Source organism: Nomascus leucogenys, chromosome 5 (assembly GCF_006542625.1).
Source record: "Nomascus leucogenys isolate Asia chromosome 5, Asia_NLE_v1, whole genome shotgun sequence".
In the NCBI taxonomy this organism is placed as follows: Eukaryota; Metazoa; Chordata; class Mammalia; order Primates; family Hylobatidae; genus Nomascus; species Nomascus leucogenys.
The window spans coordinates 27,316,869-27,333,756 of NC_044385.1; the positions used below are offsets into that span (position 1 = coordinate 27,316,869).

Below are 16,888 nucleotides of genomic sequence, written 5' to 3' on the forward strand. Positions count from 1 at the left end.
GGTGAATCCCACCTCCGCATGGGGAGGAAGTCTGTGAAGATTGACATCCAGACACGCCTCCTCTCCTCCGCAGCGCCCCTCTCTGCACAGTCCTGTCCCAGAAAGAGAGACATTGGCTCGTGGCCACCTGCTAAGTCAGGCCCAGGGCGCGAGGGAGGGAAAAGGGCCGCGGGAGGCGGCGCACGGGCTGTTCAGATACTGCGGCCGCCACTCCTTTAGACTCTGGACGTGCGGGGACTGGCGGCTCTCGGCCTCGCGTTATAAAAAGCGGCGGGGCAGGGCCGGCGAGACAATCTGGGAGGCGGGTACCGGGCCTCACGGATCCCAGCCGCGCCGCGTCGCGCCCCCCACCTGTGGCTGCGCGCGGGGCGGGCTGCGCTCCCCTGTGCGGCGCTGGGCGCCCGGGGCTGGTGGCGAGATGGGCCGCTACTCGGGCAAGACGTGCCGGCTGCTTTTCATGCTGGTGCTCACCGTCGCCTTCTTCGTGGCGGAATTGGTCTCCGGCTACCTGGGCAACTCCATCGCGCTGCTCTCCGACTCCTTCAACATGCTCTCCGACCTGATCTCGCTGTGCGTGGGCCTGAGCGCCGGCTACATCGCCCGGCGCCCCACCGGGGGCTTCAGCGCCACCTATGGCTACGCCCGCGCCGAGGTGGTGGGCGCGCTGAGCAACGCCGTCTTCCTCACCGCGCTCTGCTTCACCATCTTCGTGGAGGCCGTGCTGCGCCTGGCCCGGCCCGAGCGCGTGGATGACCCCGAGCTGGTGCTCATCGTCGGCGTCCTGGGGCTGTTGGTCAACGTGGTGGGGCTGCTCATCTTCCAGGACTGCTCTGCCTGGTTCGCGTGCTGCCTCCGAGGACGCAGTCGCCGCCTGCAGCAGCGGCAGCAGCTGGCGGAGGGCTGCGCCCCCGGCGCTTTCGGGGGGCCTCAGGGCGCGGAGGACCCGCGGCGCCCTGCGGCCTCGACAGCCCCAGGCTCGGACTCGGCCGTAACCCTCCGGGGGACCTCAGTGGAAAGGAAGCGGGAGAAGGGGGCGACCGTGTTCTCAAACGTAGCAGGTGCCTTTCGGTTGCATCCTTTGGACCACTTGGCCCTTCCTTCCTCCTCCCACCCGGTCCCTTTCTTCTCACCCCACGCCCTCTTTTTCTTCTGCAGGCTTTTTTTTCTTTTTCTTTCTTTTCTTTTCTTTCTTTTTTTTTTTTTTTTTAAATAAATCCATTCCCTTTACAATCCCGCTTTACTTCTCTTCTGCCAATTTAACATATTCCCCATCCTTTCTTTTTTCTCCTGGATCCTTGGGTAGCCCTGGCGTCTTTTCCCTTACCCTATTCTCTCTATATGAGTATTGATTTTCTTGGAAATCAGTAATTATTATTGGGCAACAGGCAGCACTCTCCAACCCCTCCTCCCTCTCATTACTTGCTATCTGAATTTTGTTGTTCTCTCCCCCTCCCCGCTTTGCCCATCCGTTTGTCTTCTTGGGTGTTACGGGTTTAGGGGCTGCAGGTGGGCTCCCATTCGCCCTCCTTTTGTTTTAACTTGAAAGGTGTGTGAACGAAGTCCAAAGGTGGATCACAAGGCTATTTCAAGGCCAAAATGTACTGTTCTGAGCTGTGGGTGTGCAGAAGAAGGGTATCCCTTAAGCTAGTAGGAATTTAAAATAACAAAACTTTGAGTCCATTGGTTTTTTTGTTTGTTTGTTTGTAGAACTTATACACAACACAAGGTTTCTTCTTTGAATGCAGGTGATTCCTTCAACACCCAGAATGAGCCAGAAGAGATGATGAAAAAAGAGAAAAAGTCTGAAGCTCTGAATATCAGAGGTAGGATTGACTTTGGGCCTATTTGAAATCCCCTTCTATGACACATATAGACTGTGTTTATTTCTGTTTGACTTTTAATAAGGCAAAGGTGTGTTTGAAAGTAGGCCAGTTACATGCATAGACTATGACCCAACTCCCTTTCGTAATCACTGCATTGATCCTGAGGGAGAAACTGGTTGCTAATGATTTATCTTAGCTCTACTTAGACCCATGCTAATACTGCCTGCTCCAGAGCTACACATATTAATGTTATGTTACTACTTTACTTGGTTTTACTGGTCCGTGGGTATTGCTAACAAATCTTGCAACCCATTTTAATTGAACTGATTTTGATAAAGGTAGGAAAAGAGTAGGTGAGCTGCTATCCAAGGTTGTGCCCTATCTTGCATTGCTGAGTGACCCTATTGCATCAGCTATTTCTGCCAGAAATCTGCTTTTGTGAAGGGACTGTTGGCTCACTAAAACCTCCACTCCCAGGACCAAAGGGAGTGTTCTGGTGAGGCCCAAGGCAAGCACCTAGCTAGCATTCTTCTCACCATGTGGTCAAGGTCGGAAGCACTGGACTAAGGTCAGCCCAGGGCTTTTTGAGATATGTTTCTTTCTGGACACCATTGTATCCAACATCTCTCCTTTCCAACTTCTTGGGCACCGACTTTGCTTCCGAGTGATTCCAGAAGGGGTTAATCCCCAATCTTGACTTTGAGAATTCCAACAAGGATTAAGCAACCCTCTACTTTCCTGTGGTTTGGGGAAAGCCTATAAGTGGGGCTTTGATGGAAATAATATAATGAAAAATTAATAATTCAGGAGATACCTTTGCTTTGAGTGTCTCACATCTGTTTTACAAAGGAATTGTCAGAGTGAACCTATAGGGAAAATCCAGAAGATAACAATAATAACATATGATCTCCTAAAAATTTCTAAATTAATCAAATAAATTTAAGGGCAACAGGGGAATTTGCTCTCTGAAAGAGCTTAGTAGTGAGCTTTTAAAAGAGAATCTGTAATGAAAAAAAATCATCCTTTATCTTTCTTTTTTAAGGTCCAGTTTAAAAATATATACATTGGGCTGGGCGCGGTGGCTCTTGCCTGTAATCCCAGCACCTTGAGAGGCTGAGGTGGGCAGATCACCTGAGGTCAGGAGTTCCAGACCAGCCTGGCCAACATGGCAAAACTCCATCTCTAGTAAAAATACAAAAACTAGCCAGGCATGGTGGTGGGTGCCTGTAATCCCAGCTACTCGGAGAGGCTGAGGCAGGAGAATTGCTTGAATACTGGAGGTGGAGGTTGCAGTGAGCCGAGATTGCACCACTGCACTCCAGCCTGGGAGACTGAGCTAGATTCTGTCTCAAAAAAAAAAAAAAAAAATATATATATATATATATACACTCACATACATAATTTTTAAGGTGGAGTTCACCATCAGAGACTTTAACTTTTCAAAGCCTGTTCTGTTAAGTATCCTCATTTTTTTTCTTCTTTGAGATGGAGTCCTGCTCTGTCTCCCAGGCTGGAGTGCAGTGGAGCCATCTCTGCTCACTGCAACCTCCGCCTACCAGGTTCAAGTGATCCTTGTGCCTCAGCCTCCCAAGTAGCTGGGATTATAGGTGCGCACCACCACACCTGGCTGATTTTTATATTTTTAGCAGAAACGGGGTTTCACCATGTTGGCCAGGCTGGTCTCGAACTCCTGACCTCAGACAATCTGCCCGCCTTGGCTGCCCAAAGTGCTGGGATTACAGGCGTGAGCCACTGCACCCAGCCAACTATCCTCATTCTTATGTTACAAAGTTGCGAAAGAGAATAAGAAGAAGAGTAGACCCTCATAGATATAGTGATCTTGTTTGGGAAACTTGTATGAACTTGCCAAATTTTAGTCCTAAGCTATTGAAGTTTCTTGGCAGAAAAATTTCAGTAGTAGAATGCCTTGCTATACCTGGCTGGGCCTTTGGTTTATAGGGACTGACACCAGTGCACCTGTAGCTTCTGATAGAGGTGAATAGTGCAGTGGCTGAAAGGTTGGGATTTGGCTTCAAACTGCCTGAGTGTGAATCATAGCTCTGCCACTTAAGAAGCATGTGACTTTGGGCAAGTTATTGAACCTCTCTAAGCCTCCAGTCCCCTCATCTTTAAAATGAGGATAATAACAGTACCCACCTTATGGGATTGCTTTGAAATAAATGAAACATATAAAGTGTTTAGGCTTATAGTAGGAAAACTAGCTAACATTTTTACTGAGTACATACTTTGTCCCTGGTACCATTCAGGAATAAGTGAACTGGTAGTCACAACAATCTTACTGAATGGATACAATTATGGCTTAATTAGTGGGTGGAATTGCTCGGCTCAATCCACAGTGCTTCCGTGTTAGCTGAGATCATTCCTGCTGCTTTTGGCAAGTACCTGTGCTGTGGCTAATAGGAGCCTTTCCATATTCCCGGCTAAGTGTGAGGCTGGCCTCCCCTTTGGTGCTGTGTTCTTATCTTGGAGCCACAGTTCAGGGAAGGTTCACAGAATGTTAGAACTGGAAGGACCTTAGGGAAAATGGATTTCAACCTTTCACTTCACAGATGAGGAAGCAGGGTGCGGAGAGTTTGATGACTTCCCTAAGTCACCCCAGCTCATAGCAGAGACAAGGCTGGAATCCTGGGCTCCTACATCACATTTCTGGCCCTTTCCATGATCACCATTGCCTCTAGCCTCTAGACAGAGAGGGCTTGCTTCTCTAGTACACAGTCCACTGAATGGTTGTATTTCTTTCTTTCTTTTTTTTTTTTTTGAGATGGAGTCTCGCTCTGTCGCCCAGGCTGGAGTGCAGTGGCGCAATCTCGGTTCATTGCAAGCTCCGCCTCCCGGGTTCACGCCATTCTCCTGCCTCAGCCTCTCCGAGTAGCTGGGACTACAGGCACCCGCCACCACGCCCGGCTAATTTTTTGTATTTTTAGTAGAGATGGGGTTTCACCGTAGTCTCGATCTCCTGACCTCGTGATCCGCCCGCCTCGGCCTCCCAAAGTGCTGGGATTACAAGCGTGAGCCACCGTGCCCGGCTGAATGGTTATATTTCTAACATTGAAGCAACTGCTTTAGAAAGCAGGACTGTATCCCACTCTGGAGATCTGCAGAGGAAACAGCTTACGGGGGTCTCTGTGAACACAAACAATTTCTTCACTTTCTTTACTGTTTCTCTTATTCCAATGGGAATTAAAAAAATGAGGTTTTTTTTTTTTTTTTTTTTTTTTGAGACGAAGTCTCACTCTGTAGCCCAGGCTGGAGTGCAGTGTCGTGACATCGACTCACCGCAAACTGCCTCCCAGGCTCAAGCGATTCTCCTGTCTCAGCCTACAGAGTAGCTGGGATTACAGGTGCGCGCCACTGCACCTGGCTAATTTTTTTTTGTATTTTTAGTACAGACGGGATTTTGCCATGTTGGCCAGGCTGGTCTTGAACTCCCAACCTCAGGTAATCCACTGGCCTCGGCCTCCCAAAGTGCTAGGATTATAGGCGTGAGCCACCGTGCCTGGCAAAAAAATGAGTTCTAAGGAACACACTCTGTCTTCTACTGTAAAGTATGGTAAAAACACAATCCTCTTAAAATTCTCATCAATGTGCTTTGTAGTGGTCAATTTTGTTTAATAGGATCAAACATGATGTATTAAAAATGTTGTAACAATATGTCAGAAAGACAATTAGCTTTTTAAAGTTTGGTATAAACATAAATAGATGAATAGCCATCTTGACATCCCTTGAAAAGAAATCCCCTTTGATAAGATGTGTCTTTGTAATTCTTACTTTTTCCCAATAAGAAAGATCTCATTTTTTCATTACCATTTGCCCAGTGCAGATACACTATTTCCAGTCATTCAACAAATTCAACAGCACTGATGGCTTTCCTAAGTGCTGGGACACATCAGATTTCAACTTGTGTCAAATTGCCAATTTATGTTATATGCCAGTTTTTGGGGGGTTTCGTTTTAATCTAAAGGCAGCAAGTGAAGGCCAAGTACAGAGGTTTGCTCTTTGCAAAGCTACCTTGAGAGCATTGTGACTCAGCAGGTGATTGAGTTCTCTACTAAGTAGTGCTCTTTGTGTCTCAGATAATGCTGCCAGATTTATCTTTCGGAATCATAGATGTGATCACATCGGAGTCAGCTCAAATCCTTCACTGCATCCAGGATACGGTCTAAACACTGCTGACATTCAGAGCGTGCTGTTCTGGTGCCAATACTCCTTTCTAGACATTTCTGCCCTTCTCTTCACTCCTTCATGACCTCGCCTCCCCCATCAGCTCTTCACTATCTCCCAGCATACCGGTCAACATTTACTGTACATCTGTAGTGAGGTGAGAAGCACTTAGACCCTGTGATCAGGCAGATCTGGTTTGAGTTCTGCCTCTCCCTTTTCCCAGCTAGGTGACCTTGGGCAAGGAACTTAATCTCTTTAATGTTCAGTCCCCTCATCTGTATAATGGAGATAACAGGACCAACATCCCTGTGTTGTGCGGATCACATGGGTGGTTAGAATAGCACAGAGGACCCACTCAACAAATGGTGCCTGTTATCATCATCATCACCTCTTGGTCATTCTCAGAGGGTTTTCAGACATTTTTTTACATACTCTACAGAACTAGCCTCTGAGGGAGGTGAGGCAGATATTATCACTACCCCATTTCACAGATGAGAATCTTGCTCCTCAAAGAGGTTGACTCTCATAATAAGGTCCTTGGCTCATAGCAACAGCGTCAGGGTCTGTGAGTCCGAATTTAGCGCGTCAGCCTCCAGCGTTGCCCCACGAGCACGTCCTCCATCTTCAGTTTCCCACGAGACTCCCGCGAGGTGTTTCTGTCTGAAATGCCTTCGCCTGTGGTTGTCTGTTGAAGTCTGCCGCCTCTCCAGAGTCCTGCCCAAATTACCTACCTCTCCACAAGACTTTCCTGAGATTTCTCATCACAGGAGATTCTTTTCCTCCCTGAGGAGGTTATCGATGTATTTATCTCAGAATCTTCCATTTTGAGAGGCTGAGGCAAGAGGATTACTTGAGGCCAGGAGTTTGAGACTAGCCCGGGTAACATAGCAAACCCCTGTCTCTGCAAAAAAAAAAAAAAAAAAAAAAAAGGTAAAAAAATTCTTTTAAAAAGTAAAAAATTAACCGGTGCAGTGGCACACAACTGTAGTCCTAGATACTTGGGAGGCTGAGATGGGAAGATCATTTGAGCCCAAGAGTTCGAAGTTGGAGTGAGCTATGATTGTGCCACTGTACTCCAGCCTGGGTGACAGAGGGAGACCCCATTTTTTCTCTCTCTCTGTCTCTGTCGGTCTCTCTCTTTCACACACACACACACACTCTCACAGACACCCCACAGAATTTTACCAGTGCACTGTAGTTAATGGTCATGACCAGGCCTTCTTCATCTTTGCATGGGCAGCTAGAAGACACATTGCATTATTAAATGTCAGGAATTGAGTGGGATACTGCTTTAAACAATTTTTCAAACTGAAGGCTGTGACAATTTGGGCCCTAGAATTAGTTTAGTAGAAAATTAATTATAATTGAATGAAATAGAATAGATAATATTAAGAAGTCATATATAAGGATGAGTTTTGCTTTCCCATGAATTATTTGTTTCAATTTGTATCTCTGTGCTAGGATGCAAAACATAATTCTTACTGTGGATTATGGGAAAAACAAGTTCGAAAGTTACTATTTTATATAATTCTTAGGGAGTAATAGTGGGATTTCTCAGAAGGAAAAGCTGAAATTGAATTTTAGAACTTACATGAGGCAGGATGCACAGTAGATCTCTGGTCAGACCACCCAGATTGATATCTCCAGTTAACACTTTTTAGTTGTGTGATTTTGGACAAGTTACTTATGTATTCTGTGCCTCAGTTTCCTCATTTGTAAAATGAAGAGAGTACCAGCCGGAAATAATCAAAAGGGTCAGATTCCAATTTTCCAGAGTTTATTCAAGTGAAAAGTTGGCAATGGCCATTCCAGGACTCATCACTCCAGAGAAATGGGGATAGGGTTCCAGAGTTAAAAGCTAAATTCTTGCTTATATATAAGACAAATTTAGCAGGGTTACAACATTTTGTATACAAGCCTGGTTTAGGAGTTAAAAAAATTAGTTACAATTTGTTTTCTTTTCCATGTGGCTTGTTTTCTTTATAGCTGGTTTTCATTTCCTTTTCAACTTAAAAGAGTGTATTTAACATTCCATATTAAGGGACTGTGATAGCCATGATGTCTTGTATGAAAAAGGTAAGAGGGAGAATGAAAATCAACAGTAAGAGAGAAGGGGGTCTTCCCTGGGGCCCTTTGCCATTTACAACATTTTACAGAGCAATGCAGGTAAGGAAAAAGACTGAATTCAGACATACAACAGCTTACAGCTGCCTGTCACGTAGCTCAGGCCCTGTAATTCACATTCCTTGAAGGCTCAAAATACTTTCAAGTCCCAACAGCTTAGATTTTGCATTACTTATTTTCACAAGGGTAACCACCTTACAGTCCTTAAAAGGACTTAATGGGTAAGTGTAACACCCTTAAAACAATGCCTGGAGCATATGTGTTAGTTAGCATAATAACAGTTATTATTATTAAAGACAAGAGTTACTGTATGTCATGGGAGTTATGACAATCACCCAGAAGCTACTGTTTTATTGAATGCCTACATTGCTATTATATAAACAAAGGCAATTTGGAGTATGGCCCTGATCCTCATGTTACTTACGGAGGAAATGGACCTAACATGTATGAGACAATCAGAGAATAACAGACTGTCTCACGCAGTAAACATGACATCACATGTGTATAGGAAATATTAGGCTTTTATATTTTTATGGTAGCATTTTGTACTGTCTTGAAGCAAGTTAAAGCTTCAATTCTTAGCTCCTTGTAGAGGAACAAAGAATTTTTGAATTTCCCTTCAGTGGTTCAGGACAGGGACTGGGGAGTTAAAAGCTCCTTTGCGGGTGTGGTGTTGGGAGAAAGGAGCACAGCCTTAGAAAATGGGAATGTTAATGTATATATTGAATCAAGATCTTATTATCATAAGTAAACACTCAGCCAAAAGGAAATATGGGAATTCTTTTTATTCTCATATTTTTTTTGGGGAAAATTTGAGGCAATTGCCTCAAATTACATTTAGTGTTCACATGCCATTTTACCTATGATGTTATTTAGAATTGTGGAGTTGTTGCCAAGAGGAGGAATTAGCTCAATTAAAGCACCTTCCAAATGAGACTGTTTAGACTTAGCCATGAGTAAGTTGTTAGTAATTTGGATTATTATTAATTCTACTGCATAAGTCTGTGGAATACATGGAGAGACAAAGCAGACCTTTCTTAATATATATGCTTTCTTCTAGAGCAGTGCTTTGGAAACTTGTATGTGCATTCCAATCATCTGGGCATTTTTTTTTTGTTTTTTGAGACAGAGTTTCACTCTTGTTGCCCAGGCTGGAGTACAATGGCACTATCTCGGCTCATTGCAACCTCCACCTCCTGGGTTCAAGCGATTCTCCTGCCTCAGCCTCCTGAGTAGCTGGGATTACAGATGCCCCCACAATGCCCAGCTAATTTTTTGTATTTTTAGTAGAAATAGGGTTTCACCATATTGGCCAGGCTGGTCTTGAACTCCTGACTTCAGATGATCTACCTGCCTTGGCCTCCCAAAGTGCTGGGATTACAGGAGTGAGGCACCGCGCCCAGCCTCATCTGGGCATCTTTTTAAAATGCAGGTCCAGATTCTACAGATCTGAGGTGGGTCCTGAGATGCATCATTTCTAACAAGCTCCTAGGTGATGCTGATGCTGCTAGTTTGCAAACTATACTTTGAATTGCAAGATTCTGATGTTGCTTTTTGTAAAAAACAAACAGAATCCCCCAAAACCAAAACCCAAAACTTTGTGTATATATTTTATAATTTTTCTGACCAAATTCTTACCTACTTTACTTACTAAATCCCGATTTAGTCTTTGGCTAACAATTGGGCACTCAAATCTTTGCTGAGGAATGCATGTGTTCTATATCATAATCAGTATCTTTAGAAACAATTCCCTTAATTAAAGGCACTCACAATTTTTAGTATTATCTGTAGAATTTTAATTTTATTTTATTGTGATAAATGGCTCTTTATGTAATGGAAATGTTGCCACAGTCCCTGTTCTTGGGCACCTCTTAAACCAAATGCCATTTAAATGACCACAGACTAAATGCAAAGTAGGTAAATGCTTACAGGGAAAGGGGAAAGTGGATCAAGGTAGAAGAAAGACAATTTGTTTTAAACACTCTTAATACAACTTGTTCTCTCTCCCCTTAAACATGTTTAAAACAATGTAAAGCACAGATGCTTGCCTAAAAGAAAAAGAAATCTGTTTGCCAGCTTGGTGCCCTTTGATGGGTGGTGAGTGGTAACGATGTGGCCCAGTGAGACGGCACAGTCATGCTTCCTGCAGGTCAGAATCTTCCTAGGCTGTTGCTCTTCCAAGGTACTCTGAGTCCTGAGATGGTGGCCTGGGGTTTTGTTTCCTAAGAAGTAGTTGTCATTATTTTGATTCATCCTACTGTTCTAACCAAAACAAAAACCAAAAAACTCCAAATGGTAACAGATATTCATATACCCGGAAATCCAAGTCAGTGAGTGTCACGTGGCAGTAGTCTTTCTTTCTTCCCGGCAGGTGTACTTTTGCATGTGATGGGAGATGCCCTGGGGTCCGTGGTTGTGGTCATCACGGCCGTCATATTCTATGTGCTTCCCCTGAAGAGCGAGGACCCGTGTAACTGGCAATGTTACATTGACCCCAGCCTGACTGTCCTCATGGTCATCATCATTTTGTCATCTGCCTTCCCGCTCATCAAGGAGACTGCTGCCATTCTGCTACAGATGGTCCCAAAAGGAGTCAACATGGAAGAGCTGAGTAAGTAGACTGAATTTTGATCCAGAACCACTCTCAATTTAATGTTATTCAGGCCAAAGGACAAGCATTATTCAAGAGCAGTGTTTGAGTTATGTATTCTGAAACACCTTAAATCACCAGGTGGTAGAGATGTCATCATATGTTTTATAGCCTATTAAGATGACTCAGCTCCAAGTACCAAAGGTCCTTTGCAATCCGTGATTCTCTGACTCAACTGCAAATTTTTAAGAATGCAATACTTGGTCTGGGCGCGGTGGCTCACGCCTGTAATCCCAGCACTCTGGGAGGCCGAGGCGGGTGAGTCATCTGAGGTCAGGCGTTCAAGACCAGCCTGACCAACATGGTGAAACCCTGTCTCTACTAAAAATACAAAAAATTAGCCGGGCGTGGTAGCACGCACCTGTAATCCCAACTACTCGGGAGGCTGAGGCAGGAGAATCACTTGAACCTGGGAGGCGGAGGTTGCAGGGAGCCCAGATTGCACCGCTGCATTCCAGCCTGGGTGACAGAGCGAGACTCTGACTCAAAAAAAAAAAAAAAAAAAATAAAACAGGAAAAAAAGAAAAGAATGCAATGCTTGGATAATACCTATTCCTGGGCTACTTACTTTCATGTCAAAGATTTATTTCAATTCAAATAAGGCCATTTCTGCCAAGAACTTCATTTTATTCTCCTTATTCTAAAAACACGAATCATTCATATTCTAGACCCTGCTTTCTAGTTAATGTGGGCGTGCAAGTCACTGTGTCTCTCACAACACTGCCCAGAGCTGCAGGCAGAGCAGGTGGTGGGAGAGGGAAGGAGACAGAAGAGCAGACATACAGCATTGCCTTTGCCTTCCCAGGAGCTAGTTTGTTTCCCAATTGAGGAAATAAGATAAACATATACAAAGAAATTTGTGATATATACTGGATATGTTTTTAGTAAAGTAATATATTTAAAAACAGATATTTTTAAAAATAGAGGGCTACTTTTTGTGACTCATGCCTGTAATCTCACCACTTTGGGAGGCTGAAGTGGAAGGATTGCATAAGGCCAGGAGTTCAAGACCAGTCTGGGCAACATAGTGAGACCTCATTTTTAGAAAAATAAAAAAATTATTTTTTATAAATAAATAAAAAGTAAAGGTTGTAGTGTGTTCCTGTGGTCCCAGCTACTCAGTAGGCTGAGGTGGGAGGATCACTGGTGCCCTGGAGTTTGAGGCTGTAGAGAGCCATAAATATGCCACTGAACTCCAGCCTGGGAGACAGGGCAAGATTCTGTCTCTAAAAAAAAACAAAAAACCCCCCCCGCAAGATTGTAATAACAATAGCAATATTTTCATAGCATTTACTACATGCTAGAAATGTAAGTGTTCTTAGTGCTTTACTCATAATAATGCATTTTAATCCTTAAAATAATACAAAAAGGTACTATTATCATTTCTATTATACAGATAAGGAAATTGAGGCACAGAGAGGTTAAGTAATTGCCTAACCTCATGCAGTTATTAAATGTCTAAACTAGGATTCAAACTAGCTGACCGCAGAGCCTTTGCTCAAATCAGTACTGAATACCATCTCTCTAAATACATACTCATTTTGGAAAGTATAGAAAATACAGAGGAGCCTAGGACAAAAAACCAAACACCGCATGTTCTCACTCATAGGTGGGAATTGAACAGTGAGAACACATGGACACAGGAAGGGGGACATCACACTCCAGGGCCTGTTGTGGGGTGGGTGGGGGGAGGGACAGCATTAGGAGATATACCTAATGCTAAATGACGAGTTAATGGGTGCAGGAAATCAACATGGCACATGGATACATATGTAAGAAACCTGCACATTGTGCACATGTACCCTAAAACCTAAAGTATAATAAAAAAAAAAAATACAGAGGAGCCTAAATGAGAAAATAGAAATCTTTCATAATTTGACCGTGGAAACTACCACTGTTAATATTTTCTTCTATATGCAGTGTAAAAAGAAAGATCATACCATATACACAGTTTAGCAATTTGCTTTTTCACTTAAAAATACCTTATGTACATTTTCTCATATCCTTAAATATGCAACTTACTTTTAAACAACTGTATCCTATTCCATTACATAATTGGTTTAACTATTTCCTTATTGGTTCCATCTTTTTAATGAATACAAGGATCATTGTCCAAACTATTCTTGTACATACATATTTGGTTATTTCTTTTAGGTTAAACTTCTAGTACTAGAATTGCTAGAAAAGGTTTTTTTGATCCTTGTTGCCAAATCATCCCTTTTAAGAAAAGGCATTGCACTTTATACTACTATGGGAAGTTCATTCAAGTGTCCATTCCCTTGTATACTCAGCAACCCTGGGGACCTTTTTCTTGTCGTTGTTAGACTTATTTTCTTAAATGACTTTGTGTGGGCTAACAATGTGTGGAGAAAGAAAGTTAAGGGCAAATGTACCCATAGAGGTAGAACTAATTTATTCCTGCTGTTCTTAGTAAGTATGCAGCCATTTTGGTGAGAATGCCTAACGGGACCATATCCCTCCTGTAGTTCCATGTTTCAAATGCAGCTCTCACCTTGGCTTTTGTTTGCTCTTCTCTGTTACAGTGAGTAAACTCTCTGCTGTGCCTGGAATTAGCAGTGTACATGAAGTGCACATCTGGGAACTTGTAAGTGGAAAGATTATTGCCACCCTGCACATCAAGTATCCTAAGGACAGGGGATATCAAGATGCCAGCACAAAAATTCGAGAAATCTTCCACGGTGCGGGAATCCACAATGTGACCATCCAGTTTGAAAATGTGGACTTGAAGGAACCCCTGGAGCAGAAGGACTTACTGTTGCTCTGCAACTCACCCTGCATCTCCAAGGGCTGTGCTAAGCAGCTGTGTTGTCCCCCCCGGGCACTGCCTCTGGCCCACGTCAATGGCTGTGCTGAGCACAATGGTGGGCCCTGTCTAGACACATATGGAAGTGATGGCCTCAGTAGAAGAGATGCAAGAGAAGTGGCTATTGAAGTGTCTTTGGATGGCTGTCTGAGTGACCACGGACAAACTCTTAACAAAACTCAGGAGGACCAATGTTATGTCAACAGCACGCATTTTTAATCTGGTGCCCACATAATCAGACCGTATAGACGAGGCACTTTGGAACCACCAGCTTGACTCACAAAAAGAGCTTTCTGGGTTGCAGGCTCAGACCAGACTTGGAGTGTGCATGCTCTGTGTTCACTAGGGGTTGGCTGTTTGGAATTTTAGTTAAACGTGTCTGTGAATTTTTATGTAACTAACTCCTTTCCATTCCCCTGGGTGTCTCATGCTGCTCTTTGACTGTTTCAGCTTGAACATGCATTTTCTAAAGCAAACTGCACTAGTGTATATATCAGGGACATTGAAGTCTGGGACTGAGGCTCAATAGCTGCGGATACAGTGTTCAAAGAAGTTCTTGTTTCTAAACTGATTAGAACTTCTAGCTAATGCTCAGGTGAGATCATAGCTTAAATACATTGAAAAAACTAAAGTACCACAATAGCTGTATTTTTCCCAATCCCCTTAACGATCATAAAACAGGCAAGTTAAGTATTTCTGGCACTGAAGAAATATCTTTTTTCTTTGATTCATTTTTGAATAAATATAAAATGAATAACTATTAAGGTAGAAAATATTCTCAGAACATTCTAGAGGAGGTAAAGGTTAGTAGGAGGGCTTTGGCCATCTCTACATTTTGTGAGGTGAGAGAAAACTAATGTTTGCTTTCTGCTGTGAACTGAACTGCAGCTATAGAATGTTTCAAATGCTTAAATATATAATACATTTTTTTCACATGGAAGTGAGGGAATATTTCAGCTTCCTTAAGTATGACACAAATACTCATATACTGTCTTTTAGAGTCAGTATAGTTGGAGCTGTTTTCATTTAGTGCTTTGATAATGATTTACTTATTTTTCCAAATTTCCTTTGACTTTTCTTTCATACAATTGCATTGATCTATGCAGCATTTACCAGAAAAGAGTATTCCTGGGATAGCAGAATGCATAACACTGAGTGTTAATTCTTGTGAAATAAATAAGCTAGACTGCCTTCTCTTTAATTAGACATATTTAAAGTATTTATTATAGTTGTCAACTAGTAACTCAATGGAAAAGTTGATGTCCAAGGGAGAAATGAGAATTAGCTTAATTGCTGCCTTTAATGTGTTTTTGAGGAACTTAAAATTTTCTTTCATGTCTCTGATCCATATTACCAAGTTCAAATAAAATTTTTATAATCGGATTCAGACCCATAACCAAACTATGTTGGTAGTGGAGAAGCATCTGTCATGTATTTAACACATCGCTCAGACATCAGTATTTAAATCAGAACAGTCTCACAGGTATGAGAAAATGGGAGGTGCCTCACTAGACAACTAGTATCATCTCTGGTAGACTGCAAGATTGTCAGAAAATAACCATCTCTTAGTATGTAAAGTCCTGTTTAGAATCTGCACAGGATTTATCAGAGGTGCTGGGTTGATAATGAAGGCAGCATCCACAATTTTTTAGAACAAACATCATATTTAAACAATTTATCTTCGTCCTAAATTTGAAGGCTAAAATAAATAAGCAGCTATGATCCGTAGGATAGGAAATTATTATTTTTTTCTTTTTTGTGGAGACAGGGTCTCGCTATGTTGCCCAGGCTGGCCTTGAACTCCTAGCCTCAAGTGATTCTCCTGCCTTGGCCTCCCAAAGCACTGGGAGAACAGGCATGAGCCACTGCACCTGGCCAGGAAATTCCTTATTCCTTGAAAATGTCTTATCTGAGTTTAAATTGGCTGTGAAGTAGGTAAATAGAAAAATGCCTAAAAATATTTTTATTTCTAGGAGCTTATTGGGCTAGGTTATATGCACTTTATAAGCTCAAAGGGGTTAATAAGTAAGAATTTCCATTTTTAGTATTAAAAGTGTGGCATGTACTCACACAAAACAGTGGATCCTCTTAAGAAACTCAGCATGGAGATCAGTGGGCCAGATTCTCCTGCATAAACATTGGTTGAAATTCCTTAGAGCCAAAAAAGAAATTTTTCTCTGACTTCCAAATCTGAAGGTCTAATTTGATTTCACATCATTCTGCCTTTATTAAAAGGGAAAATTATAATTTCACAGTTTTTGTGCAATTGGCTGAAGGAATGGATATTAGTTTGCATTTAAACACTGTTCTTTAATCTCTAAAATATTTTTCTGGGTAAGAAAAGGCACTTAATTCCACTGTAATTAAACCTAACTTCAGAACAGTATCTTGATAGACAGTGATACCAGATTATGGCCTGGAGTCAATGTGAAATAATACCTTCTTAAGACAGTTTGGCTGACTGCATTTAATAATGTCCAATCATGCTAAGTGCAATAATTTTGTATTGGGTTGAGTGGCTTGCATTTGCCACCTGTGGCACTGTGATGCCTGCTGTATGCTATTTTCACTTGGGTTTCACTCTCTCTTTAATTGTCTTGCCTTTTAATTCTCCCAAGGAAATACAAGAGTTTTCTTTTTCCCTTTAAATCAGCCCTGCTTGGTGGCAGTAGCAGCTGATAAATAGATTTAAAACACCACTGTTTTCCTTTAAGATTAGGAAAACACTGGCACTCAGTTTGGTGCTCATGTATACTTAGGTTATTTACAGAAAATCCCCTCCCCCCCACCTTTTTTTAAAGAACTGACATAATTTTTTGTTTTGTTTTTTGTTTGTTTTTTTGAGACAGAGTCTTGCTCTGTCGCCCAGGCTAGAGTGCAGTGGTGCTGTCTCGGCTCACTGCAAGCTCTGCCTCCTGGGTTCATGCCATTCTCCTGCCTCAGCCTCCCAAGTAGCTGGGACTACAGGCACCCGCCACCACACCCGGCTAATTTTTTGTATTTTTAGTAGAGACGGGGTTTCACCATGTTAGCCAGGATGGTCTCAATCTCCTGACCTCGTGATCCGCCCACCTCGGCCTCCCAAAGTGCTGGGATTACAGGCGTGAGCCACTGCGCCCGGCCAGAACTGCCATAATTTTTAAAGTCTACGGCATATTTTCTGTGTCAGGTCAGGGACCAGTTGTCCTGTGTGCTAACCTGGCCTTCTACCCGGCCCTACTGCACTTCTGTTTCTATAGAAACAGTCCTTTCCACATTATTTTAGCATTGGCCATAGGAAATACT

The 16,888-nt window shown here is 42.8% G+C and overlaps 1 protein-coding gene across 1 annotated transcript; it reads left to right on the forward strand.

Annotated features, from left to right (window-relative positions):
• Window positions 1-418: 418 nt before the first annotated feature.
• SLC30A10 (solute carrier family 30 member 10) lies at window positions 419-15,007 on the forward strand. The gene is made up of 4 exons (XM_003265085.2): window positions 419-1,058; window positions 1,746-1,823; window positions 10,501-10,740; window positions 13,323-15,007. Exons 1-4 carry the CDS (start codon window positions 419-421, stop codon window positions 13,820-13,822), a joined length of 1,458 nt encoding a protein of 485 aa, XP_003265133.1. The 3' UTR covers window positions 13,823-15,007.
• Window positions 15,008-16,888: the final 1,881 nt, after the last annotated feature.

Excerpts from the sequence above, each read along its gene's own strand:
- SLC30A10 (XM_003265085.2), top strand. The coding sequence starts at position 419 with ATGGGCCGCTACTCGGGCAAGACGTGCCGGCTGCTTTTCATGCTGGTG. Across the intron at positions 1,059-1,745 it reads CGTGTTCTCAAACGTAGCAG|GTGATTCCTTCAACACCCAG; the intron begins GTGCCTTTCGGT and ends CTTTGAATGCAG. Across the intron at positions 10,741-13,322 it reads AGTCAACATGGAAGAGCTGA|TGAGTAAACTCTCTGCTGTG; the intron begins GTAAGTAGACTG and ends TCTCTGTTACAG.